At 39.9% G+C, this 26298-nt stretch overlaps 1 protein-coding gene across 1 annotated transcript; it reads left to right on the top strand.

The window, feature by feature from the left end:
- The first annotated feature begins 1012 nt into the window (after positions 1 to 1012).
- On the top strand, positions 1013 to 16815 carry SLC1A4 (solute carrier family 1 member 4). Its single transcript, XM_053459731.1, has 8 exons — positions 1013 to 1539; positions 11434 to 11476; positions 11991 to 12053; positions 13299 to 13465; positions 13751 to 13984; positions 15090 to 15284; positions 15899 to 16033; positions 16566 to 16815. The coding sequence occupies exons 1-8, from the start codon at positions 1013 to 1015 to the stop codon at positions 16798 to 16800; spliced, it is 1599 nt and encodes a 532-aa protein (XP_053315706.1). The 3' UTR covers positions 16801 to 16815.
- The last annotated feature ends 9483 nt before the right edge of the window (positions 16816 to 26298 follow it).

The following is a 26298-nucleotide window of genomic DNA, read 5'->3' as shown; positions in this document are numbered from 1 at the left end:
ATGTGTGCTACTGTCTATGTAAGTTAATGGAGGGAGGGGCAAGGGAAAGATGGGGATGCCAAATATAATAAAAAAGATGAGAGATAGGGAGAAAGGAACCAGATGGAGGAAATATTGGGGCAAAATAGGGAGATATAGAGATGGCGCTCGTCATTTCTTGAAAAAGGAGGAGGGACATTGATTGAATGAGCTGATCACTTAAGATCTTAAGTCTTTATGTGAACCTTCTTTCTATTAAAAAGCAGTGTTTTTTTTCTCCATACATCATTGCTGGCACTTCCATTATGGTGTTAAAACAGTATAGCAGGAGATGTTCACAGCTACATTAAAACAAGAAGTAAATAAAAGTCTAAGAGGGTGAGTGGAGATGGAAGAAGAGAGTGAAAGAGAGACAAAGACAAATCAAGTATTGATTAAATAAAAAAAGAATAATGTTGTATATGCAGTATGAATTAACATGCTGTAATAACTGATGTACAGATCATTCCCAATCCAGTATGGTGGGGTTTGTTACCTAACAGTGGCATCTATTGAACTATTTTTTGTCTACTGGTTTGGATCAGTCATAAGTCATCATGTGAAGGCTGTGATTAGTGCATATTATGTTGCTGTCACTATACTCCCTGTAATTTATATCTGGGTGGGTACTGGAGATTATCAGTAAGGTCCAGCCTGCTGTTTTTGCCCTGTTAGGTCAGGCTGCCAGGCGTTTGACAGCAAAGATATGTGGATGTGCGGTTGGCAGAGATCCAAGTAGTGAAGATAGGGCGTGAGGGTGATGGTAAAGGCAGATTCGGGGGCGGGGTGGATTCTGTCTGTCTGGGAGGGGAGGAGGAGGCTCTGTTGCATCAGCTGGAGCTGCAGTTCTTTTAGGAACAGTGAGAGTCACTGGAGTTGAGCAGAGGGTGCTTGCGGCTGAGGAGCGCACTGTCACCGCGCCCGTGACACACACCTGCCTCTACACACACCTATCTCCGCCTGCAACACCAGCCTCTCACTGCCATACACAGCGATGGAGAAGCCCTGTGAATCTAACGGGCACGTCGGCAAGTACCCTGAGTACTCGGTCTGCGAAGTGGAGGACGCAGGGGAAGCGGCCAAGCCTGCCCGGGGGCAGAGATGTACCCGGTTCCTGAAGAAGAACGCCATAGTGATCCTCACTGTGTCCGGGGTGGTGCTTGGGGTTGGTTTGGGGACAGCAGTAAGAAGCATGAACCTGACCAAGGCACAGATGACTTACTTCGCCTTCCCGGGAGAGATGCTGCTCAGGATGCTGAGGATGATCATCCTGCCGCTGGTTGTGTGCAGCCTGATCTCAGGGGCTGCCAGTCTGGACACCCGGTCGCTGGGCAAGCTAGGCGGGATTGCAGTGGGCTACTTCTTGGTGACTACCCTGATGGCATCAGGTTTGGCCATAGCCCTTGGCTTCATCATTAAACCGGGTGCTGGGGCAGGTGCACTAAACTCCAACGCGCTGGGCATTGAGGGCACGGTGACTACCAACAAGGAGACAATCGACTCGTTCCTAGACCTGGCCAGGTAACGCTTTCACCTGTTCCACCATCCACTAAACCGGCACGTGGTTTGCGGGTTGTGTGTTTTGCATTATTTGGTACCCGGACGGGCAGTTCTGATCTGTCTGGTGCTTCAAAACCTGCTTAATCTAAGAGGTTAATGCCACCTGGCAGCAGATTGTTACAATAGGGGCTTAAACATCGGGGCAGCTGTTTGGAGACATTGGTTACTAGTATTATTCATCCATAACAAAAATATGCCTCAGTGTGATTTGTTGTCCAGGGACTAGTTCTTCAGTCTGTGGAGTTTGTGGGGTTAATAATTCAGCTGCTGCAGTACCTCAAATATTCTCCTTTAATATAAACCTTGATTGAGTTTGGGACTAAAGAGTTTTGGTCCAAGAGCACCGATAAGTAAATTGCCAACAATTTTTAAACTTTTACATTGCTGGCTAAATGTCCCATGGTAACTTAATGTATAGAGAAGCAACATTGTGGCAAATGCACCCATCACTGGAATGTTCATTATCCTTTCCAGTCCAAAACACATTCACAGAAAGAGAATGTATAGAAAATCCATAAAAATGATCCAGTCATCATGGAAATGCCATCTAAAGCCTTTCTCACTCTATTCACCCTGGTAGCTGACTGGTAGCAGTGGTCCAAAATGTTTAAATTGGACTAGCCCTTCTCCATTTCAGCCATCACCTGCTTATCATTGTATTATCAGCGTACCTATCCCATTCCCTGACTTCATTAAAGAGGTAAGGAAATAACATACTCCTTCTCATAGCATGCGGTATCTTGTCAGCTTTCTTACTTTATCAAGAACATTAGCGACTTGCAGAAATGATGCAATCCCACCATAGCCTTACATCTCTATTGTGTGCACGCTGCCTTAGAGTAATGCGCACGCTGCCTTAGAGTAATGTGCACGCTGCCTTAAGGCGAATCCCTTCTCAGCAATATACTGTCTCCAAGGAATTACTAGAACAGAAGGAACTGAGTATTCATGCCTTAAATTAGCTTAGTAGCCACACAACTGGCACATAAAGGGTTAAAAGCACCAAAAGGAAATAGCCGCTGAAAATCAGACACATAAAGGAGACGAGGCGGCACCTACGACACTGGTACATAATTACGCCTTTGTATGTGCATAACGAACACAGTAATTGTATGTATAAATGCATGTTTGTATGTGTATGATTGACTTGCACAGCTCTTTGGATTCTTATTTTTGTAGCTATTACTGGAGTTACTAAATTGCTAAACTGTTCTAAAAATCGGATGATTTAAGAGCCAGGGCTTTTGCTAATTGATGAAAATTCCTGTCTCCTGGAATGAGAGACAAGGAAAAGTATAAGCCGCTTTTAGGGTTTACATCTAAAATGACCTGTATGTAGATTTAAAATAGCCAGAACCAATATAATTATTTTTATATAATTACTGCAATAGCAGGAGTCCTGCAAATGTGAGAGCAAGAGAAAGCCCCGGGGGCTCATCCCCTAAAGCAGGGGTATCCTTTTTTCTGCAGTGGGCCAATAAACAGCAAAATACCCCCACAAACACTCACCGTACAAATACTCACACTAACATACCCTGACACACACTTCCACTAACATAGCCAGACACACACTTTCACTAACATACCCACACACATATGCTAACACACCCAAAGATACATTAAAATACCCACACAAACACACCCCACAAGTACTCACCAAACGTACTTTCACTAACATACCCACACACACATACGCTAACACACCCAAAGACACATGTGCACACACTAAAATACCCCCACAGTCACCTCACACAAATGTACCCAGACACACACACACATACCAACTTACCCAGACACACACGCTAACATGACCAAACAAAGACACATGCGCTGACACTAAAATACCGAGACACACTAACATACACAGACTCAAACACTGACATGCCCACACATACTAACATATCGAGACACACCATTAACACACCCAGTCACACACACTAACATATCCAGACAGACACGCATACATAGACACACTAACATACCCACACACATGCAACTTACCTAGGGAAGCCTTAGCCCGTCTTTGATGCAGCTCGTCTGGCGAGGTACATCGTTACTCCCCACGTCACATTGCATCATGCCGCTCAACCCATCTCCCTCCTGGAAATTAGGGAGATGAGGAGATAAATCCAGGTGTCTACACTTACCTCTGGATCCGCCAATGGTTGTAGGTCTAGATCTCATGAGGCCGCACCTCGATGTCCGTCAGGACACACCAAGATTTAATAGAAATGACATATTTCCAATCCCATCTGTCCCTTAAGAGAAGCCCACTTTGGTTTTCTCGTCAGACTGCATAGTGATGCTAAGTGAGGTTTCAAAAGTCCCGCAGAATAAATTTAAACCTCACTATGCATGAGGCTGTAAGGGACATAAGACTGCTAAATAATAAAACCATACTAAAATAAAGACACACACACCGAAATTTGGATGAATCAGGCCGTGGCTTTTATTTAGTTTCACCAACATAACAAAACCATATACCGTAACTCAACTCTGTAACCATATAATATAAATAAACACAAGCCCTTGGCATAAGCCCCAGAGCACCATATAAACCTTTAAACCTTGCCAACCGCCCTGAAAGCCAGCCAGCATAGCAATAATTACAGTTCACCCATAGGGCAACTTTACCCCGATAAAAGCCACGACAATAAATAAAACATAAGGGTGGGTGGGAGGGAGCATCTTCATCAGCTCTTCCATGCTGACTCTTCGGTTCACCACTTCGCTACCGCTCACCAGACTCTTACGGTCAGTGCAGATAATCGCTCAGTGGATCGCCAGGTAAGTGACCGCTCCCCTCAGAGTGCGCCTATTTATAGGTGCAATTCCCGCCCTTTAGCGCGGCGCGAGGCACCCGCGCGGACACTAAGAGGCAGCACGAGCCACTCAAAAAGAGCGGCAACGCGCTAGCGCAGGCGCAAACGAGAATAAAGTTATATAACCTATTTTTTTTTTTTTACATAACCCCTAACCTGACCTTTCTATGACCTATCTGACCTGCCTTACACTGTATAATACTTATCCCTGTCCCCACAACCTCATGTCAGCCTGCCCTATTTGTTCAGGCTTTTTCATTATGATGAGACAACCAAAGTGGGTTTCTCTTAAGGGACAGGTGGGATTGATCAAATGTACTAATTTCTATTAAATCTTGGTGATTAACTGAGCTAAATTCTTGGAACATATATTTTTGGATAAAGCAAGTGCTTTCACATAAGAACATATAGTGCGGGTATGCTGGGTTTTTATGCGTACCATAGAAATAGAATAGCATTGTTATGGGATTTCACGTGGCTTTCTCCATGTCACTGAAGGCATCGCTTAGAAATCCGTTAATACAGCTCACCAGTGTAATTGATTTGTGCTGTGAACCGGCGCAGGATGCCTAGAGCTCCGAGAACACAAATTATTTTATTGCAAAGACAGCACTATACATATTACACAATAGTCTCTTGTTCAAAGGGGGAATCTGGTTGCCCCAATATGTTCCAACAAAGAACCAGAATTGTCTACCCATTGTACAGCGCTATGGAATTTGATGGCACTATATAAAACAATAAATAATAATAAATAATAATCAGCAAACCTCACAAGGTAGGCTACTTTGCTAAAAATGCATTTTAGCTAAAATATTATTTTGTGTTTTTATGTTGAAATTTGAGATCAGTCAATACAGCCATTATCATTGGTCCAACAAAGGCGAAGAATTAATAAAATACAGAATGTCGTCAACATTGACATCCAGGTGACCTGAGCCAATACTTAATGTGTTTTACGCTAATGGAGCAATAATTTCTCACTCAGACTACTACAAGAATAAATATTAATACAGCTTTACAGAATATAATGGAAGTGTATTACTGGCTGGGCGTGATATGAGTAGCAGATCACAACACCAGCAAACGGCATAGCAAAACTCTTGGCGCAAAAATAGATTAACATATTGAGTGGGATTAAGCATTTCTACAGTAATAGTTTCTTTCAGTGCTAAATATTCAGGGCTTCTGTGGAAATACTAGTGTGTGGGAATAACAAATAAAATAAAATATCTTACCTGTTTGCCACTATGGATGGAGAGTTGGAATCTTACCTTATGCAACCGCAAGCTGCTGTATTTTGCCTTCAATTGTATTTTAAATGATAATAATGACAGCATGTTAAATGCAGCATAATCATTGTCAATGAACACCCCAGGGAGTTGAGCAATTAACGGGACACCCCTAGACTCCTCTAGATTGTAAGCTCCTCTGAGCAGGGCCGTCCTCACCTGTTGTTTCTGTATGCCGTCTTTTTATTTTATATACTAATCATTTTATCTACCCTTTGTTCATGGCTATGGAATCTGATGGCACTGTATAAAATAACAAAATAATAATAGCTTGCGTGAAAATAAAATTTTGGGGCTAGACTGTTCTTTACTCCCCCTGTGTAGTTCAACTTGGAAACTCATATATTGAGTTTACGTTACATGAGTTGTGGATCTAAATTTTTTTCTGCTTGTATAGCTCACCTCTAATCACCCATCGAGCTCTTAATCATCGGTGAGGGATAGAAAATGTATCGGCCCTTTGGGAAGGTTTGGATAACACCTTTATAACAATATTCAGCTCTCTCCGATCTCAGGAAGTCTCTCTAACCATTCTTTACTGATATTTGCATGCGTTTAGTCAAACAGGAGCTTCGCTGCTTTCTATTCAACAAAGGAAGGAGGCCCAGGAGAACCCTGGCATTTGTCCCATTCTTCCAACAACTATTTAGCAGTTGCCTGGCACTTGCTGAATTCTTATTTGGAATTTTTTGGCATTTGTCATTAACACTGTGAGTTCTTTGTAATCATTACGGCAAACTGTATACATTTCTTCCCATATCATCAATTGGTGGGGAATTTATGGCCCAACCTCCTAAATGAATAAGTTTTAATATCTTTAAGTGGAAACAGATAAATAATTTATCAATCATAATTTATTTGGATGGGCTTTGAAAGCATCTATGACAGTTTTGCCTATTTGTTAATATGGATAAGGTACTGAAGGCTGGGGTTTTAAAACCATTATATTAACGATATGCATAATACATCCTATGGAGTTTAAAGATTAGTGAAAACTAGTGCATAAAACAAAGTAAGAATTCAAAGCACACCCGGCGAAAATCTAAAGCATAAATATTGAAGATTCAGTCACACTATACACCCATCAGCCATAGCATTATGACCACTGACAGGTGAAGTGAACAGTGGGTGCTTCGCAATTTGTTGCGTATGGGGCTGCGTAGCAGCAGACCAGTCAGGGTGCCCATGCTGACCCCTGTCCACTGCCGACCGTGCCTACAATGGGCATGTGAGCATAAGAACTGGACCACGGAGCAATGGAAGAAGGTTGTCTGGTCTGATGAATCACATTTTCTTTTACATCACGTGGATGGCCGGGTGTGCGTGCGTCACTCACCTGGAGAACACATGGCACCAAGATGCATCCATGGATGCCCCATCTTGCAGCTTACAGGACTTAAAGGACCTGCTGCTAACATCTTGGTGACAGATACCACACGACACCTTCAGAGGTCTAGTGGAGTCCATGCCTCGACAGGTCAGGGCTGTTTTGGCGGCAAAAGGGGGACCTACACAATATCAGGCAGGTGGTCATAATGTTCAGGCTGATCGGTGTAAATTGATAAGCCCGCCACTATGTCAAAAACTATTGCAAGCCATTTACATCTTCCAGTTAGCCAATTCTTATAGATGAAACAAACAGTGTGATATTTGGTGCATTAAATGGGCCCAAATTGACACTTTTAGGATATTTGAGGCCAGATGCAAGATCATTTTTTGAGGCTGTTTTTCTTGCGTAAGTAAGGCAGTGAATAAAAAGGCAAATGATTAAGATATTCAAAATGTATTTCACTATAAAAGTAAACAGATGTATATCATACACATACCCATACAGTGCATATTTTTTATATCAGTAACTATATTTTTATTGCAATGTTTTTAGGTTTGAAACATCTGTTTTATTTTATCTATCTATTATTAGAATGTATTACTACAATTATCGTTTACATTCCTAGAGTGAACTTTACAGTGGGCACTAATTTTAACATTCCTGGTATTATGTCTCATCGAAAGTTTGATTATTATCAAGACTGATCAGCCTAAACAAAGTTCTGTTTCCAGAACATTAGGATGTCAGCATACCCCTTTTGCTTTAATTTGCTTTGAAATGAAGGTCATGGGTAAATGATAAACCAGAAATGAAAGCAGGTGTGTTCCCTTCTCTGGGCTGCACATGTTTCTTTTCACACAAGATTATTTTCATTACAAATGGATGCAATAAACGTAAAGTTTGCATGTGATGAAAAGAGCTACCTCTATTTAGATAGATCTGTGCAAGACTAGCCAAGAGAGGGCCGGTACCTTCTGTCCTGGAAGGCATGTAAGGCCAAGTGGCTTGAACACTCACGCATTCACTCTAACATACACACGTAGCTTGTCTGGCGCATATCTTCATGTCACACAGTTAGAGCAACTGCACCTTTACTGTGGGGTCACGTAAAGTTGCATTAGGTGACACCACTGAGTTCCTGCTAAACTTACTGGTGGGGCAATTGCCTCCAGACCAGCCCACCACTGGGTCTAGACTTAGTACATTTGATGCTAAATGTGGAAACCTGAGGGAATCCTCATACCATGTACTTTTTTTATTTGTAAATTAAGATAGATACTATAGTCAGTGTTGTGCCTGAGGTATATTTAACCATACAGCGGGGGTGGCAACCTTTGGACCTGGACAGTGCTTTACTAGTATAAACATGTTCCTGTCTCCTTTTCCGCAGCTTTTTGAAAACAAAGCAGAGAGTTCTGAATTTACATTTGCATTTTGTTGTACTCATTCCATCTCCCTACCTTCTCTGCTGGCCGCTTCCACGTCCCTGTTTCCTTTTTCAGAGATCTACGTATTCTCTTGCTTCCTTTTGTTCTTCTGTCTTCTCTGTTAGATCGCTTCTCTCCAGTATCCACTCCCTTAACCAGGCCTTCAGGATTGTTTCCCCAAAATGGTTGCGTCTCTGCGCACCCTCTCCACCAATTGGGGGAATGAGAGAGAGGCTGTCCCTGTGGCACATGGCAAGGCTTCCCCCATATGCAGAAGTGCTCCAAGAGGCCAGAATAATGCAGAGCGATCCTCGGAGAAAGAAGTGTTTCTGCACCTTTCTTTCTCAGCGAATCCATCTGCATTATTCCGGCCTCTCAAAGTTTTCCCGCAAAAGTACAGAACCAAAGGGGCAACCTCCCCCTCCGTTCCTTCAATCAGGGAGAGGATGCCCGCTGAGGCGCCGTCCTTTTACAGAAGTGCTCTGGGAGGCATCGTAAGCAGAGCTGATACCAGGGAGAAGCAGATGAAGAAAGAATGAAGAAGCAAAGCTGCGGAGAAGGAGACATGGAAGTGGCCAACAGAGAAGGTGGGGGGACCTTGACAGAGAGTGTGAGATAGTGAGAGTGTGAGACATTGTGAGTAAGAGCATGAGAGTGAAAAAGCTACAAAATGCAAATGAAAATTCAGAGCTCTCTGCTACGTTGGGGTCCCCCCCCTTCTTTTTTGGACATTAGTAAAAATAACATCTGAATGCACTGTTGTGCTCTGTTTTAGGTGGACTTAGCTCTTTTTTTCAACCTTATGTACTATATGTATATGTAACTATATGTAACTACACGTGCTTCATGTGCAATCCACATTTTTTGGCATGGATACTGTTATATAATTTAATGTGATGCACAGTTTATTTTAACTAGATATTCATGAATGACTCTACTGAGAATACATGGCAATGTTGAACCCAAGGGGATCTCAGTCAAATGACTCAGTTGATATTATAGCCCATAATACATTTGGCACAGAAAGCACCCAGTGCAGTCCTGTCCAGTTCCAACCGATGGAGTCATTAGGGCATGCTGCCTAAAGTCCTTGTTATTTTAGACATCTGATGACTGTGTAGACCTGTAATGGATACCTCAAAGAGCTGGGTGCCAATAACATTGTAGGGATGATGAATTTCCAACATTTAAAAACTCTACACCTGTTAGGGACACAGCTTTCAATGCATATAAGTGGGGAGTTGAGTTGAGCACCTTGAGTTCATTTTAGATATCGTCCGATTTATTCTCACTCCATGCACAGAAATTTGATTTTTTTTTTCATAGTAACCTAGTTGTAAGCTTAGACATAAAAGTTTTTTTTTAAAATACATTATATATATATATCATATATGTATATCATATATATATCATATGTATCATATACTATATATATATATAGATAGATAGATAGATAGATAGATAGATAGATAGATAGATAGATAGATAGATAGATAGATATCAACTGCACAAATCTTATAAAAGTCAGGAGCACAAAATATATAAATTCATCTTTGCCATCTATACACCAGGTCAAATTATTAAGGAGCAACAAAATGTTCCTTTACTGCCAAGAATAAATAATGCGTTTTTCTTTTGAGTGAGGATGATCTGCAAGTTAATGAGCTGCTGGGATGGTTGCAGGAAGGCACATTTTGAGACATATCATTATGATTTAATTTAACAGAAGCAATAAAATAATTCTGAAAAAAAACCAATCTGATTAGAGGCCACTCATCGGTCATCATGTGGACAACATGCTTAGCTCAAGTTGATTTTTTCTGTTAAGCTCAAATGCTGCAAAACATGGATCATTAAAACCGTGATGCTGTTTCAGTGATTTCCAAAGAATTACAAAGCAAATGTTCTGATCACCGTGTTTAAGTATTGTTTCATTTTCACTCATATCAGTTTAAACCAAGAAAAACTATCAACATATATGAGGTCTGAATTCAACCTGAATCTATTGTTTTCAATAAATACGTATGTCCAGTTATGAGTGTGATTAGTTTGGAATAGGTGTGTGGCACATAACATTTTTTCAATGATCTTGGTAGCGTTCATTGTTGAGGTCTTCTGGATTCCTTGAGTGTGTTCTCATTCGGGAATAGTGCGTTCCATCCTTGGTTCCTCTGGTATTACAATTTAATTTGGCATTATGCCTTGGCCACTGCAAACTACTGATTGCAGATAAACGTGCTACAAAGTTTGTTGCAAGTCTGAAACAATGAAGACTCGCAATGGATGATGTGTCTTTCAGCAATTAGACAAATAGAAATTAGCCTTTTCAGTTTCCAAAGTAGTAAAGGATGCTATTTAATAAAGTCTTACCTGGCTGGCAAGCCATACATCTACCTTCTTTTCCCTACTAAATATATATGAATATAAACTATGCAACAGATATGTAAATAGCATAAACAGGTTTGTATGCCCTATTGATTAATATAAAGTTGTGTCAGATCCAAGGTCACAATACCCCAGTCTGTACGTATCTACCAGTAAATCTACTCTGCTTTCCTTGGTTGTAGACCTTGAACCGGCTTTCTTTCCTTGCTGGCTGGGAAAAATATGTTCTACTGTTATAGGTCGAAATCAGTTTTATTTGCAAAGATTTACAAACAAATAAATAATGAAATTCTTACTACAATGTATTTCCATGTTTTTGTTTTACCAAAACACATCTTTGTTGGCAAGCAATATTTGGAAGCTACTATCAGTGGAATGTGTACTCCTACTCCTAAAACCTGGGCAACCTGGATTAGCAGTGAGGTCAATTGGGAGGAAAGCTCATGCTACTTTTATGTGTTTTGTAACAGATTTAAAATGTTTAACTTAACCATTTATATTCCTAAACAAAATTAGAAGAGAAGGTTCAATGGAGACTGAACACATATACTGATAATGTTTTTCTCACGGTGACAATACATTCGTACTTTTATTTACAGAAACTTGATGCCTTCCAACCTTGTAGCTGCAGCGTTTCGATCGGTAAGTAGGACACAATTCATCAGAGACATGACGCAAAGTTGTGGAGTCCCATGGAAGCTAATGTTCCACCTCTGCCTTTCATATGTGTCATTACTTCTTAAAACAACAGTTATGGTCAATTTCCAACTGGGAATCTAATACAGTAAAGTAAAAGGGCTAGTGGTAATTTTAGATTGCTTGCTAAAACCATACTTAACAGTGAGCCATTCAACCCCTAGTACACAAATCCATGAAACAATCACTAAACTGCTCAGTTTTTTTAGCGGGCATATTGATTAATCACAGTCCAGCATCCACAGATTCCAAGTGCTTGTTTAATCAGATCAAAGCACACCACTGCAGCCCCCATTAGATCAAAGGCAAGTCTCAAAGATAGTTGTAGAGTATTATATTTCCTGTTTACACTAAGAACAGTAATCGTATGACTGGATGAAATAAATAGATATTATTACTGAAACTCACTGTGACGTCCCCGAATAATATTAGTATTAATAAAAGTGTTCTTTTATTACAGTATGCCACTGACTATGTAACCTACACCAGGAACACTACCGATGGCAATGTCACAATTGAAAAGGTGAGTTAATTTAAAATAATATGGAATGGGTTGATTATTTTTAGTATTAATTGATACAAATATATTAGGACACGCATGTCACTTTTATTAGGCACGCTCTTACGTCCATGGACACATCTCCTGGCCAGAAAGCAAGACACCAAAGTGACAAAAGTGAGCTGGCACAGAACATATTTGTTCTGCTGTAAATAAAGGTTAAAGTTCTTGCAGGGTCACTAAAGCTAATTTTCCATCTGTTTCCTTGAATGTCACAGTGAAGCAGAATGCTGAAGGACCAGCTTTGGTCCAAAAAAATCAGTCGACTCTAGGGCTTTTGGCGTACAGAAATTGTTTAAACGTAAATTCCTATCTCCCTCTATACTCCTATCTTCTCCAATTATTTTATTGATGTAGTTAGAAGGACAGAAGAAGCTTTTCTCTATCCACGTTTTAGTGTACGCTTCCATGGGTCACAAACCAGTCCATTGTAAAGTTGCAATGTCTAGTTTATCCCTGGAATACTACAGCCATGGACCGTGGACTATGATTTGGTGCCGTCCACAAAACATAGTTGAGTGTATTCACTAAACCAGGAGTTTTTGCGGGAGCTTCTCTTGCAACAACATCTAAGATGACCCGGTATAATATACAGTGAAGTCATGAACACAGGCCACCCCTGGCTATTATGCAGACTTTCTACTAACCTCCCTTGTAACTACTGATTTGTTGTTTTTTTTTTCTTTTTGGGAAAAACTTTTTTTATCGGAAGTGGATAAAAGTTCATGTAATATCATGCGTCATTTAACTCATGTCCTCATGCAGTTAAGAGTATGCATACTGATTTTAGGTTTGTACTGCAGACAGCTATCCTAATGATCTCTTTAGAATTCGTACTGCTAATGCTAATGAACTGCTGTCTAGTGGATTACAGGAAAGTGGAAATTAATGCACACTAGATACAATTTCAGGATGTTTTTCTTGTACTTCCTCGGAGAACTGCCAGTAGTTTTAATATAACAGATATTGGAACGTTTGAAGTCAGCGACCAAACTAATCACCAAGAATATACTTTGCAAGACCTTTGAAAACCTAACCCTTTGTTTTCTTAATTGAAGCTTAATCGCTGAGAATGAAAACTCTTGTTCTGAAGTATGGGATGTGGGTTTTCTTGGAGATCTGAATTTTCTATATTGTACAACACCTTGGAAAGCTTTGATAATCTTCCTAAACAGTCCATGAACATCAGTGACGTATCTGACTTTGCAGGTGCCTGTGGGTGCGGAAGTCGATGGGATGAATATTTTAGGACTGGTCCTCTTTGCACTTGTGCTGGGAGTGGCGTTAAAAAAGTTGGGGCCAGAAGGTGAAGAACTTATAAGATTTTTTAACGCCTTTAACGAAGCCACCATGGTTCTCGTGTCCTGGATTATGTGGTAAGTAACGTCAGGTATCTGAGTTAATTTACAGTCTACATTATGGATGGGGAAACTGCAGCCGCGTGGCTATTTCCATATTCTTGAACACCATTCCATCTTCCATATAATATCTTTCAGTGGCATGCTAGTGTTTTGCCAATTTCTAAGGATCATAAGACTTGTAGTTCAACAGCCGGAAGCTAAAAATACTTCTGGGACGTTGAAGTGCCCATTTAAATGGGCAGTATTTGGATGCAGCTCTTTGCAATGTTTTAGCTGGCATTTCTGTGTGTTTTCAAACAGGTATGTTCCTGTTGGAATTATGTTTCTCGTTGGAAGCAAGTTTGTTGAAATGGGGAACATTGTGCTTTTGGTGACCAGCCTGGGGAAATATATAATGGCCTCCATCCTGGGTCACATCATTCATGGAGGAATAGTGCTTCCGCTGATATATTTTGCGTTTACACGTAAAAACCCATTCAGGTTCCTGTTGGGGCTGATTACACCCTTTGCAACAGCCTTTGCAACATGCTCAAGGTAAGTCTGTTGGAATTGTGACGTGTGTTATGTGTAGCTGTTCATAATAGGCCTGAAGAATAAACCTACATAGTCTGAAAAGCTTGGAATCTCTTATATTTCCGTTAACCAATAAAGGTATCATCTTTACCAAATTGAACTTGCCTTTTAAATCATTGAGCATGAGTCTCAACTTGAAATAAGTCAATTAGGCTTAACTCTATATGAATATAACATAAGTACTGTGTGGTTATACAAATGCAGAGCGAGATTAACCTAGGGGCATGTGCAGAAAATGCTCCAAGGGCCCCAGAGTGGTAGGGTATCCATCCCCTGGGTCTCCATCATGTAGTAGACTTACTTGATTTATGGTAGCCATTTGTAACCAGAAAGAAAGAGTGGGAGTGCGTTACCTCACAGACTCATTCAGCCTCCTTCTTCTTCCCTTGCGTCACTGTCCTCTTTTTCCTTATCCTTCATGTTACATGGGCTTGTGTGCCCAGTCACAGGCTGTGCTGGATCTTGTACCCTGATGGTTAGAAGACTGCGGCCCCCAGACAAGGGGCTCCAAGGGTCTCAAAAAACAATTCCTGATAAACTGCAACTCTGGGGCAGTTTAGAGCAGTTTAAGTGCCTAGCTGCTTCCTAGCGGGTTTTGTATAGTGATATCTTGTGCCCTACATTACAGTTTTGTCCTGGTGACAGTCTTAACCAAGAGTTATGTGCCACTTGCCAACAGTCATGTGCCATGTCCCAAGAGACTGGCAGCACATACGCAGTGCCTATTCTACAGGATTGCATATGTGCAGTCGCCAGACCTAGTTGGGACATAATGTTATACCAACGCTTAATATGAACAGGGTGTGATATCATTCTAGGACTGTAGAAGAATTCACAATAAACTGCTTTTTGTTTTATTTTACACTAACTATGTTTTATTGATGTTACTGTGGGAAAATAGTTGGGAGCAAGAAATAAGGGGCCCTTTCTCTATGAGTGCTGCATGTCCCCAAGTGGCTTAATCTGGCCTTGTACAAATGAATAATATTTTCATATTCAGCTCTGGTGAGATAAACAGCAAGAACATTCCAACCATCTGACTGTGTACGTCACACTTTATCTCCAGTTCTGCTACCCTCCCGACCATGATTAAATGTATTGAAGAAAACAATGGTGTCGATAAAAGGATTAGCAGATTTATCCTTCCCATCGGGGCCACTGTGAACATGGACGGAGCTGCCATCTTCCAGTGCATGGCTGCGGTTTTCATTGCTCAGATGAACAATTATGAACTTAATGCCGGACAAATCTTCACTATTCTGTAAGTAATCAAATTAACAGGGTCTAAACCTATGGAGAAATTGAAGATCTTACAAGAAAATAGAGATAAGAATAATGAATACAGACATTTTAGTCCATGATTCAGTTTGTAATCAAAGGTGATACTGTTTATTGGGCCAGCATAGAAAAAAGATCACATAAGCTTTGGGAAACTCAGAGGTCACTTCTTCTGATGGATAAGGTTCTTGCAGGAAACACTCTACGCTGTTGGTTGTTTAAACGTCTTGAAGTACTATATGTGCAACTCTACTGCCAATTCCTGCGTTAGAATAAATTCCAAAATGGTGAAGAATACGGGCCAGGATAGGGACAGTCCAACTTTGGTACCCAAATCCCTCAGTCCATCTTTCCTTCCATGATGTCCCAATTTTCACCAAAATAGGTGATAGGGCTTTTAGAGGTGGGTTGTGGAGATAGAGTCGAGGAAACATTAGTGCATTTAGAGAGTAATAGAAGGGCTGATATTAATAAATTCATGACTTAAACCCAATATATAAATGTGTTCATAGCATAGCTCTTTAATAATAGATAAACATCTATGCCCTTTTGTCTATTATACCCAGCTGCTAAAGGTAATTTCTAACTCGTTTGCAGCGTCACTGCCACAGCATCCAGCGTAGGAGCAGCTGGCATCCCTGCAGGAGGCGTTCTCACCATAGCAATTATCCTGGAGGCTATCGGACTCCCCACAAATGACCTGTCGCTGATACTGGCTGTGGACTGGATTGTGTAAGTATCCAAATAAAAATGTTCTTTCATCACCAAACTGCGTGCCCTTATACAGAGCATTCACGCTGGGTTGGATTATTAAATGGGAAATATCACTGTTTATAAAAACAATAGGTTTTTTACATGTTTTCTCATTAAATTAATCCTGATATATAAACTGTTTGGCTTCTTTCTTCTTTTGTAATTATAGTGATACATTCTCCGACATACATCGCTATGATTCAGGATATCATTTGGATGTAGCCAGTATCTCTGGTCAGGGAATGGTTTATATATATATATAGTTCAGTATTACATTTTTTGGAAGATAATTATTAGGTAGCAGTTGGGTCTTCCATTACTGGTAGAAACTCCATGCACTATTAGATAGGCCATGTTAAATAATACGTGTACTAAACATGTATTGGGTTCTCCCATACAAACCATTTTAATTACCAATGGGATATTAATCAAAATCCGATTCATTTAATGCTTTACACTTATGTGTGAAGTTTATATTTATACATACTTACATTTTGTTTCCTCTTCCAAGGGACCGCACTACCACAGTTGTAAATGTTGAAGGAGATGCTCTCGGTGCGGGAATTCTTCATTATCTGAACCAAAAAGAAATCGCGAAGAACCAGCAGGAACTCAAGGATGTTTATGTAGAGGCTGTGCCAAACCTCAAGTCGGAAGCAGAGACATCTCCTCTAGTAATGCATAGGGACCAGTCTTTAAATCCTCCTGATATTAGTGTTCCAGAATCAAAGGAATCTGTCCTGTGATTGGCTACATAAGACTTAGAGTCCTGTGATTGGCTACATAAGACTTAGAGATGAGACCTTTTCAGCTTTTAGAGACCATCTGTTTACTGCTTTTTTTGGCCACCGTAGAGTCTAGAATAGGGGCTAATAATCCAGTTTTCAAGGAATACAACTGGCAAATCAAGTCATGCAAAGAACTCTAACACATATACATATACAAAGGACACTAATACATTTTACATTATAGTTTGGGGTCTTATTTCAAAACCATTGGTATTGGAAAGAAGGTCAAACATTCATATGCTTTTTTAATAGCTAATTTATGTGGATAAGGGAGGACTGTACCTGGGGAACAATTGAGAATGGATTAATTTGTGAATAGTTGGAAAACTAATAATCTGTGTAATTTAGAAATGTTTTTTTTTTTGCATTTTTATATTACTTAAAATGTGTCCTAATAATTCTGCATTTCTTGGTGTGCCTATACATGTACTAATTGAACCAAAAAAAAGAAAAGAGGATCCATGGGGTTTTCTGTGCTTACTGCCAAAATATTACATCTTGAAAGGCTGTGAACAGAACTATTTGCCATTTGTCTAAAACAACAGTGTTGAAAAGAGGGGAAGCCGTGCTCCTAGGAATAAGTGATTAGACTAGCGGATATGCTCAGATTGAACATGAAAACCCTTTGAGAAATAACCCATGTTTACATAGAATATGGATTTTCTATAAGATAAAAGTATTAGTCAATTCACTTAATGCTGTTTATTCAGCAATTGTGCTATTAAGCATAAAGTGGTTTGTTATTTATTTTAGTTCAGCTAATCGTACCATTGGACTTTAGGTTTTCAGAAAAAAGTTAAATTGCCAGTGAAAAATTGCCCCTGGCACTTGAAGGCTAGCAAGTGATAAATCACAAGTATGCAGTCTCCTACTGGATACATAAGGTTGCCCTTTGCACTTGAGGGGACTTGAGCTGCTGAAGATGAGTCGGAGGGACTGTTGGTCACCAACCCACCAGCCATTTGCCGGGTGTACCTGATGGCCATATGGCGCATGGGACTACATGGTGAGCCAAAGGGTTGGCTAATATTGCTTGGTATTTAAAGGTTCATTTGTAAAAGGGGAAGGGTAAAACAAAACTGGCATGTGGCACAATAGGTTAATGTTGAGCTGTTTCCAAAGTGTTAAGCGCCCCTATATAAGATTCTATCTATAGGAACATAAATCAAGGGCTGTTGTTCAGTCAAAATGTTTTAGGGAGGAATAAGGCGATGGGGAATAGTTATGTGATAAGTGAAGTTGCTATGCCTCCTGAATGCCGAGCATAAATGTATCAATAGACTAAACAATGAACACACAGAAAACATGGGTTTTTATTTGTTTTCATCATTTATGATGTCACTGCAAAGCATTATATTTGGTATAATGGAGGATAACTGAATACCATATATGGCTTTATAATGATTTTGCTGAACAGATTACTAGCACCAACTCTTAAAGTATTTGCTTGCAACTTAGTTAACACATTCTATATATTCTGTTTAAAATGGAAATACGATTTTAATACAATATTTTCATCTGTATGTAACATTGTTACATACCTTTTGCAAAATATTAATTATTAGGTTGATAAAGATGAGTCAACTTTATAAAACCCGTTTGCTTCATTGTGCCAAAAAACAAATGTCTCCCTTTTAAACAAGATGTAATCTCTAATCTCTAAACCATAGGGACATTCCAAGGAGTTATCTAGGATGGAGTTGTGTGTTGTTCCAATGAGGGGAGTGTGACTAACAATTAGAATTTTTTTCTACTGAAAGTTTAATTTTTTTTTTGTATGCGCTTTACCTGTAGCTCCACTTATGGTCAGTGAAGATAGAGTTAATAGAATGCTGCCAGATCATTGACCATTCTGCCATAGCCAGCTCTTTTTGTGGGGTCTTGGAATGTTTCATGGATAGATTTGTCTGTGTCAGACATATTGTGCTGTTGCCACCCATCGCTCCAAGCTAAAGCGTTCTAGCCTTTCTCTAGAGAACTCAGAATTTATCCTTACTAAGTTCTCCCTAGTTATTAAGTGTTGTTTTAAACATATAATGACTCTAAAACAACTCTAAAACCCTTGAAAAAATATATCCTACACAAGATGTACTGAAGGGCTTTAGAGATCAATAATGATTTTTTCCTAACATGGAGCTACATCAAAGAGAGAACAATGAGTTGGTTTCAACGCATTATAAATGACTGTGTTACAAGGTCAATGCAAGCTCAATAATCACTTATTAGAGCTGGAGCAGACGTGGCATTAGTGTAACAGACAGAACGGAAATGTTTGGCTAATGTTCAAAACTGAGATCTTTCCCAGTTTCAATTGTGGTCCCCTAGTGAAGTGCTGGATCCCTATGGCTCTGGTTCAGTATAATATATATATCTCTTAGGAAGGATGTTTGTTCAAGTCCAGTCCCCACCAATGTTCTAAACACTCCTTCCTACTTTTTAATTCCCACCTCATTGAAGTCTAACTGGGGCTAGCCCTCTCCTACGTGTAAATAGCCCCACCTTCTGATTGCAGTCACCCCCAAGATAGTGGCAGATTAGAGTAGACAACCCTAGGAAATTCCCAGGTATGATATGTTGTGTAACATGGGCTTCATCACCCCTTACATATTGAATAGCATTACATTTTCAAATCTATATCGACTAACTTTTTGTATCTTGATTTTAAACACAATTTGATAACACTTATTTAGAAATGTGTTGTATCTCAAGGGACACCTTCCTATCCTGTGCTGGATTTCAAAGTTGAAAATGTAAAAAAAAAAAATTTAAAGGCGATACAAAACCTAACGATCTAGTTGGACGATGGTCTCTCCTGCTACGTTTTCCATATCTATAAACACCGCGTGTCATCCTGAAATACACCTTGAAATATCTTATGAACCAGCGGTCATCTGCAATCAACAGTTTAAAAACAAATGGTGTATATGAAAGGTGCCTTTATATGAGGTGTTTTCCTTTGGTCCAACCAAGACAGCTTTGGTTTAATCAGAATTATTACTGTCTACGGGCTGTAATCTTTTGTATAGTGCCTAATAGATGTTTGTTTTGTAAGACCTACTGTATGTGAGTGGTTGTAGAGACGATCTGGAAATAGCCACTGTATTTGTGTTAGCTTTTCGATATAGTTTCAGAATCTTAAAAAAATAAGGAGGTTTATTCTCTAAAAGGGTTTATTCAGTAAACGGAGAGTAGCAAGGAAAGTTTGCAGGGTAGTTGTGGACGGAGCTCCTCGACTAAAATTGTGAAGGTCCAACCCTTGTGAGGTTCTGCTGCAGGAGAAGGTTGGGTGGCCCGGTATAATGTATAAGTTTGACTTATACAGGGCCCATTCCTGGGGAAACATTCCACTGGTGGCCCTGTATAATGAATAATGAATTGCTCCCCTGCAATACACTCCACAGAAGGATTTTGCATGGGGAGTTGCAATTTCAACCCACCGGCTTCACTATACATTATGAAGGACCAACTCTTGCATATTGCTTTGTCAAAAGTATTGCATGGTTCAATCAATGAGGTAATCTTCCAAACCTCTTATTTACAATGCATTATACAAGGCCAACCAAGCAGGTTGGCTGATGCACAAAGTACCGTTTTAGTGAATAAACCAATAATAATGGAATTGCAAAATTAAGTGTCTTGTTATTGGATCTTGTTATGGTCACCTGTAAACTTTACATATGTACCATTTGAGTGTTGTATTTGCATGTATATTTAGACTGGCTTCATGTTGCTTGTCTAGTGTTGATTATGACAAAAGTAAACATTTTTAAACAAATGAGTCAGAGTCTGACTTTTGGTGATGTCCAGATTGTTCCAGATCCTGTATATTCAGGATAATCAGGCCATTGTAAAGTTCCAAGTACGATGTTCTTCACAGCTTTAGTCACCTATCACAGAATATGAGGAGTTAATATTACCAGCACATCATGGCCCTGACATCTAATGTTTGTATAGAGAATTGGTATTCCACTGGCATATAGACTTATTGTGTAAAATATAATTTCAGCAATTATTATCTGTGAGGGATAACTGACTGTTGTCAAAATATTAGATAATCATATCGCTCATTTCTCATTTTTAAATTAACCAATATTTTTCTTTTGCAGAGGAGTAATATTGTTTTACTTAAATTAGGATAAATCAATTCAGCATTTGCCATTTCTGCCCTGCACATTACTATTGATACCCCCGTGCACATGCATTCCCAGTTTAATGACATTGCATTATTATTCATTGTTTTATTTAGCGTCATCAAATTCCGTAGCGCTGTACAATGGGTCATGAAATGCTCTTTCAAAATCCTGTAATTAATTTACATTTGTGTTTTACGTTCATTGATGTTCATTAGCATTAGTACCTATGGATTCTATAGAGATGTGGGTGAAAACGATTGCGTCTTGAGCTTGTATTTCTACGTAGGTGATATGTTTTTGGGAATTTTTCAGATTAAATTAATACTGAAATCTTTTCAATCCAGGGCTCCCTTTGTGCATTAAAGAATACTAAAACATGGGGATGCTGATATATTTCAGCCTACTGCACATGTACATGCCATATGGTGTAGTAGTATAGAAGGCCAAAACATATTTGGTAAATGGACTAACAGCTAAAACAAAGTATCCAGTCTTGCCTAGGATAAAAATACAGCACAGAAATAATGCATTGTGTAAATACTTCTGCTCTAAACTATATAAAGTATAATGTTCACCAGGGCTGGACTGGAAAAAAAACAGCCTTGGCACTTTAAGGCCAGCGGACACACTTAATGGCAGCCAGCTAGATACCCCTGCTGTGCGGTCGTGAGTATCCAGCCATAAAAGTGCTCAAAGTTACACCAGAGTAAAGGGAGGTGTATGGCACTTGCAGCCAACCTGCACCTGTTTACATATTCTTTTCCATGTAATAGAAACCGTTACTTGGGTATAGTTTATGCAGAATAAAGGACATGCAGATCATTCTAATGCAAGTAACCAAGTGTTCAGGATTCAGATTTAACCCCTTGACTGCTAACGACGGCATGGTGCCGTCGCTAGCAGTCCCAGTCAGGTGCTAACGACGGCACCATGCCGTCGCTAGCACTCTCCTACCTTGATGGGGGTCTGTGGACCCCCATCACCACCTACCCCGGCGATCTGCCCCTCATTCTGAAGGGCATCACTGGGACCAACCGATCCGGCCGGTGACGTCGCGCGTAATGACGCGATGACGTCACCGCGCAACTTTATTGAAAACTGACAATTGTCAGTTTTCACGGTATGGGGGCATGCTGCTTAGATGCCTGTATCTCAGGCATCTGAGCAGCTACAGACCCCCAACATATACCGTTGGAAAGGTAATCGCCTCACCTTTCCAACGGTATAATGCTTGTAAAAAAGAATAAAAAATATTATGTTAAAAAAATAAAAATGTACAAAAAAAGTAAAAAAAATGATTTGGGGGTCTCTAAAGGCAGATAAATAAAGATCAAAATTGCCTAGAGACCCCCAAATTAAATTATCTAAACATAAACTGGTTTAACTTTAAAAAAAAAAAAAAGTGTAAGTATTCTAGCTAAATGATCACTGTGGTAGCCAATGTTACCACAGTGATCATACAGCTATAAAAAGTCACATTCCCTTTTTAAAAATGGCCGATACTAAATTTTAACCCCATGATCCCTTTGATCATGGGGTTAAATTTAGCCAATGGTAGAGGAAGGGAATTTTTGAAATCCAGATGAACTGCAAAAATCAGCCGTATAGCCTGTAGTACGTAAGTTAACCATGTCATCCCTGGTGCCCCTTGCATTTTTACTGCAAAACTTATTTTTGCTGTAAAAGTGATTTTTTTCTCCCTTTACGATTGGGATTGTAAGGGGAAAGAATGGTGTGTGTGCTTCTGCGAGTGAATGTATGGAAAGTATGGTGTGTGCTTCTGCGAGTGAATGGAGAAAAAAAAGCGTGTGAATGGTCAGTAATTAGGGTTGAAGCCTTGACGTGGCATTACTGCTCACATAAGAAGTTAAATTATGGCACAAAAAGTACATATTTTCAAAATTACACCCCTCGGCGCATCAAATGAGGAGCTGCGTGTGTTTCTAGGACAAACCTGGAGTGCGCAAGACACAAATGAACATGTCGCTATGGTTAGAAAAAACATATTTTCTAGCCAAAGCGACATATTCCATCATTATCTGTGAACTTTTGTCCTAGAAATACATGTAACCCCTCATTTGAAGCTCCAAGGGGTGTAGTTTCTTGAAATGTGTACTTTATGTACCCTAATTTAACTTCCCAGATGTCTAGACCACCTTAACTTCAGATATGGCAGATTGGAGAATCTTGTTAAAAAATTGTCTTAAAACATTTAGGGGTGATGGCTGCATTTAGACAGCTCTAGACAGCTGGGAAGTTAAATTATGGTACATAAAGTATATATTTTCAGAAACTACACCCCTTGGCGCATCAAATGAGGGGCTGCATGTGTTTCTAGGACAAACCTGGAGTGCGCAAGACATAAATGAACTTGTCGCTTTAATTTAATTTTAATTTTATTTTTAGAAGTGTGATATTCACTTATTTGTTGTGCATGTCAGATTTGTGATACAAATACAAATAAGACCTCATTTGCTGCGGCTGGGGGTGTAGTTTCTAAAAATATATAGTTTTGTTGGCATATTTTAACATCCCGGGCAGCTAGAGCTGTTTAATTGACGGGAGCCATGCATTAAATTTAAAGATGAATTTTGTGATAGTCTAATAAATTTAACTTTTAGCAATAAAATATTAGAAAAACACAGTCTACTGTTCTCAATGTCTGTTTATTTTAGACCGGTTACCTACTACAAATATTTAGCAACACAGGTTTTGATATTAGAGTTTAGAAAAATAACATTACAAACTAGTTTTTATTGAGTTGGAAGTGAAAAATTACACTTTTTTCCCATTTTTGGTTGTATTTTGCAAACCTAATGAGACATACACATATAAAAATGGTATATTTGGAATCTGCTGGGTGTGCTGAAAAAAACAATATATGGTTTGTATAGTTTATTCCCAAGAAATTTACTTGAAACACGTTTAAACGTGAGATGCACCAAAATGCCGAAAACTAGCTTAGCACCAGGGTGTGAAATGGCTTAGCAGCCAAGGGGTTAAAAGATCTTGCATTCAAGGTTAATGTCAATAGCCAAATATCTCAACCGGAACATCCCGTTCTGCTCTAAACAATCTCAAAAGCAAACTTCAAATTAGTTGTTTGTTACATCAATGTAGCCACCTACATTCTAAAACATTTTTTTAATGCAAATGGGAATACCAACTGTACCCTTTAATTGTATCATAAGAATTTAAAATATCAGAGTTGTTGGAGAAATTGAAGAATCTCTCTTACTAGGTTATTCTGCCTGGCTGTGCACAAAGGCTATTAGGAAAGCTTTTACCTCTCACACATTCATTGGAGCTTATTTGGAAGTGTTAAGTATTAGACAGCAGGAACATGAATTCTGTTTGTTAATCATGAATTATTACTATTACCGTATTTGCTCGATTATAAGACGACCCCCCAAAATCTAAATATTAATTTAGGAAAAAAACTAAAAGCCTGAATATAAGACTACCCTATAGGAAAAATAGTTTTACTAGTAAATATTAATTCATGTAAACAATTTTTTCATATTTAATAAAAGCTATGATTGAGAAAAATATATATTTTTTTATTTCCTTTTATTTGCCAACCTGCCCCACCCAGTTTTGCACATCTGCCCCCAAGGTTGCCACAAAATGCCTTAATCCCCCTTTATTTGCCACTCTGCCCCATGATGTGCCTTTTAACCCTCTATATGCCACTCTGCCTCCAGAAATGTCTTATGCCCTCCTATATGCCACTCTGCCCCATGATATGCCTTTTAACCCCCTATATGCCAGAGTGGCATATAGGGGGTTAAAAGGCATTTCTGGAGATATATATATATAACTGCTAACAGCAATCAAACTCCTATCAAGCCAAGGCAGCCAGTACATGCTGGAACCTGGGGATGATAGGAGTTTGAGTACAGCCTCCCTATGCCTTGCTACCACCCCCCCTACACATCCATGCTATCACACACACACTCATTCACAAACATTTAAATACTCATTCATTCCATTAATCACACATACACACACACACACGCTCAAACCCCCCACCCCCTTACCTGAACTGAAGATCTCCCACTCGCAGACTTCTGCAGGGGCCCGGCTGTGCGAGCAACTTCTCTGGCCCCGCCCCCAGAGGAAGGAGGGGGAGGCAGAATTATGTGACACTCTGCTAGCTTCCTGCTGCTAATAGAAGAGACGCTGCTCGGGACCAAAGCACCGGTAAGCAGCCTGGCCCCAGCAGACATTTTTTTGAGGTCTAATTAGAAGACGACCTCGATTATAAGACGAGGGGTATTTTTCAGAGCATTTGCTCTGAAAAAAACCTCGTCTTATAATCGAGCAAATACGGTATTATTATTAACAACACGACTATCTCTCCTACTAACCAGGCCCGATGCCTTGGGGTCATCCTTGACTCAAACCTCTCCTTCATCCCTCACATTCAGTCCCTCGCCAGATCCTGCCGCTTGCACCTAAAAAACATCTCTCGTATCCGCCCATTCCTCACCCAAGAATCCACAAAAACCCTGGTTCATTCCCTTATCATTTCCCGTCTTGACTACTGCAATACTCTTCTGGTTGGCACTCCACTGTCTCGACTCTCTCCTCTACAGTCTTTCCTAAATGCCGCTGCTAGGCTCATCTTCCTTGCACGTCGCTCCTCTTCTGCTTCCCCCCTCTGTGAAACCCTCCACTGGCTCCCAATTACCTTTAGAATTAAATTTAAGATCCTGGTACTGACGTATAAGGCCATCCATAATACTGCTCCTCCGTACATTTCTGACCTCATTAGCAAATACTCTCCTACTCGATCCCTACGTTCCTCCCATGGGCTAAGGCTCTCATCCTCACTCATCACCTCTTCCTTTTCCCGTCTACAAGATTTCACTCGAGCTGCCCTATATCTCTGGAATCTACTCCCAAGGAACCTTCAGCATTCACCCTCCCTCCCAACATTCAAGAAACATCTATAAACTCACTTCTTCAGAGAAGCCGCACCATCTTAGCTGCTAGAACTTCCTTGTCATCGATACAACCACCACAATACCTCTCACCCTTCTCTATGCCTTATGTTTGTCACCCCATTTCCCTCTAGATTGTAAGCTTGCGAGCAGGGCTCTCTCCACCAAATGTATCGGTTTGTCTTAGTCTGTCAATTCTTGTCTTGTCATATCCCTTGAATTTATGTATTGTATTAAGCGGTGCGTAAACTGTTGGCGCTATATAAATAAAGGATAATAATAATAATTTATTGTTTTATATAGCGCTATCAGATTCTGCAGAGCTGTACAAAGGGTAGACAGAACATAACAATTAGTATATAATATAACAAGATGAC

The sequence above is a fragment of the Spea bombifrons genome, chromosome 3, assembly GCF_027358695.1.
Source record: "Spea bombifrons isolate aSpeBom1 chromosome 3, aSpeBom1.2.pri, whole genome shotgun sequence".
NCBI lineage: Eukaryota > Metazoa > Chordata > Amphibia > Anura > Pelobatidae > Spea > Spea bombifrons.
Note: the sequence above shows the minus strand (reverse complement) of the source record. Positions and strands in the feature narration are given on the sequence as shown.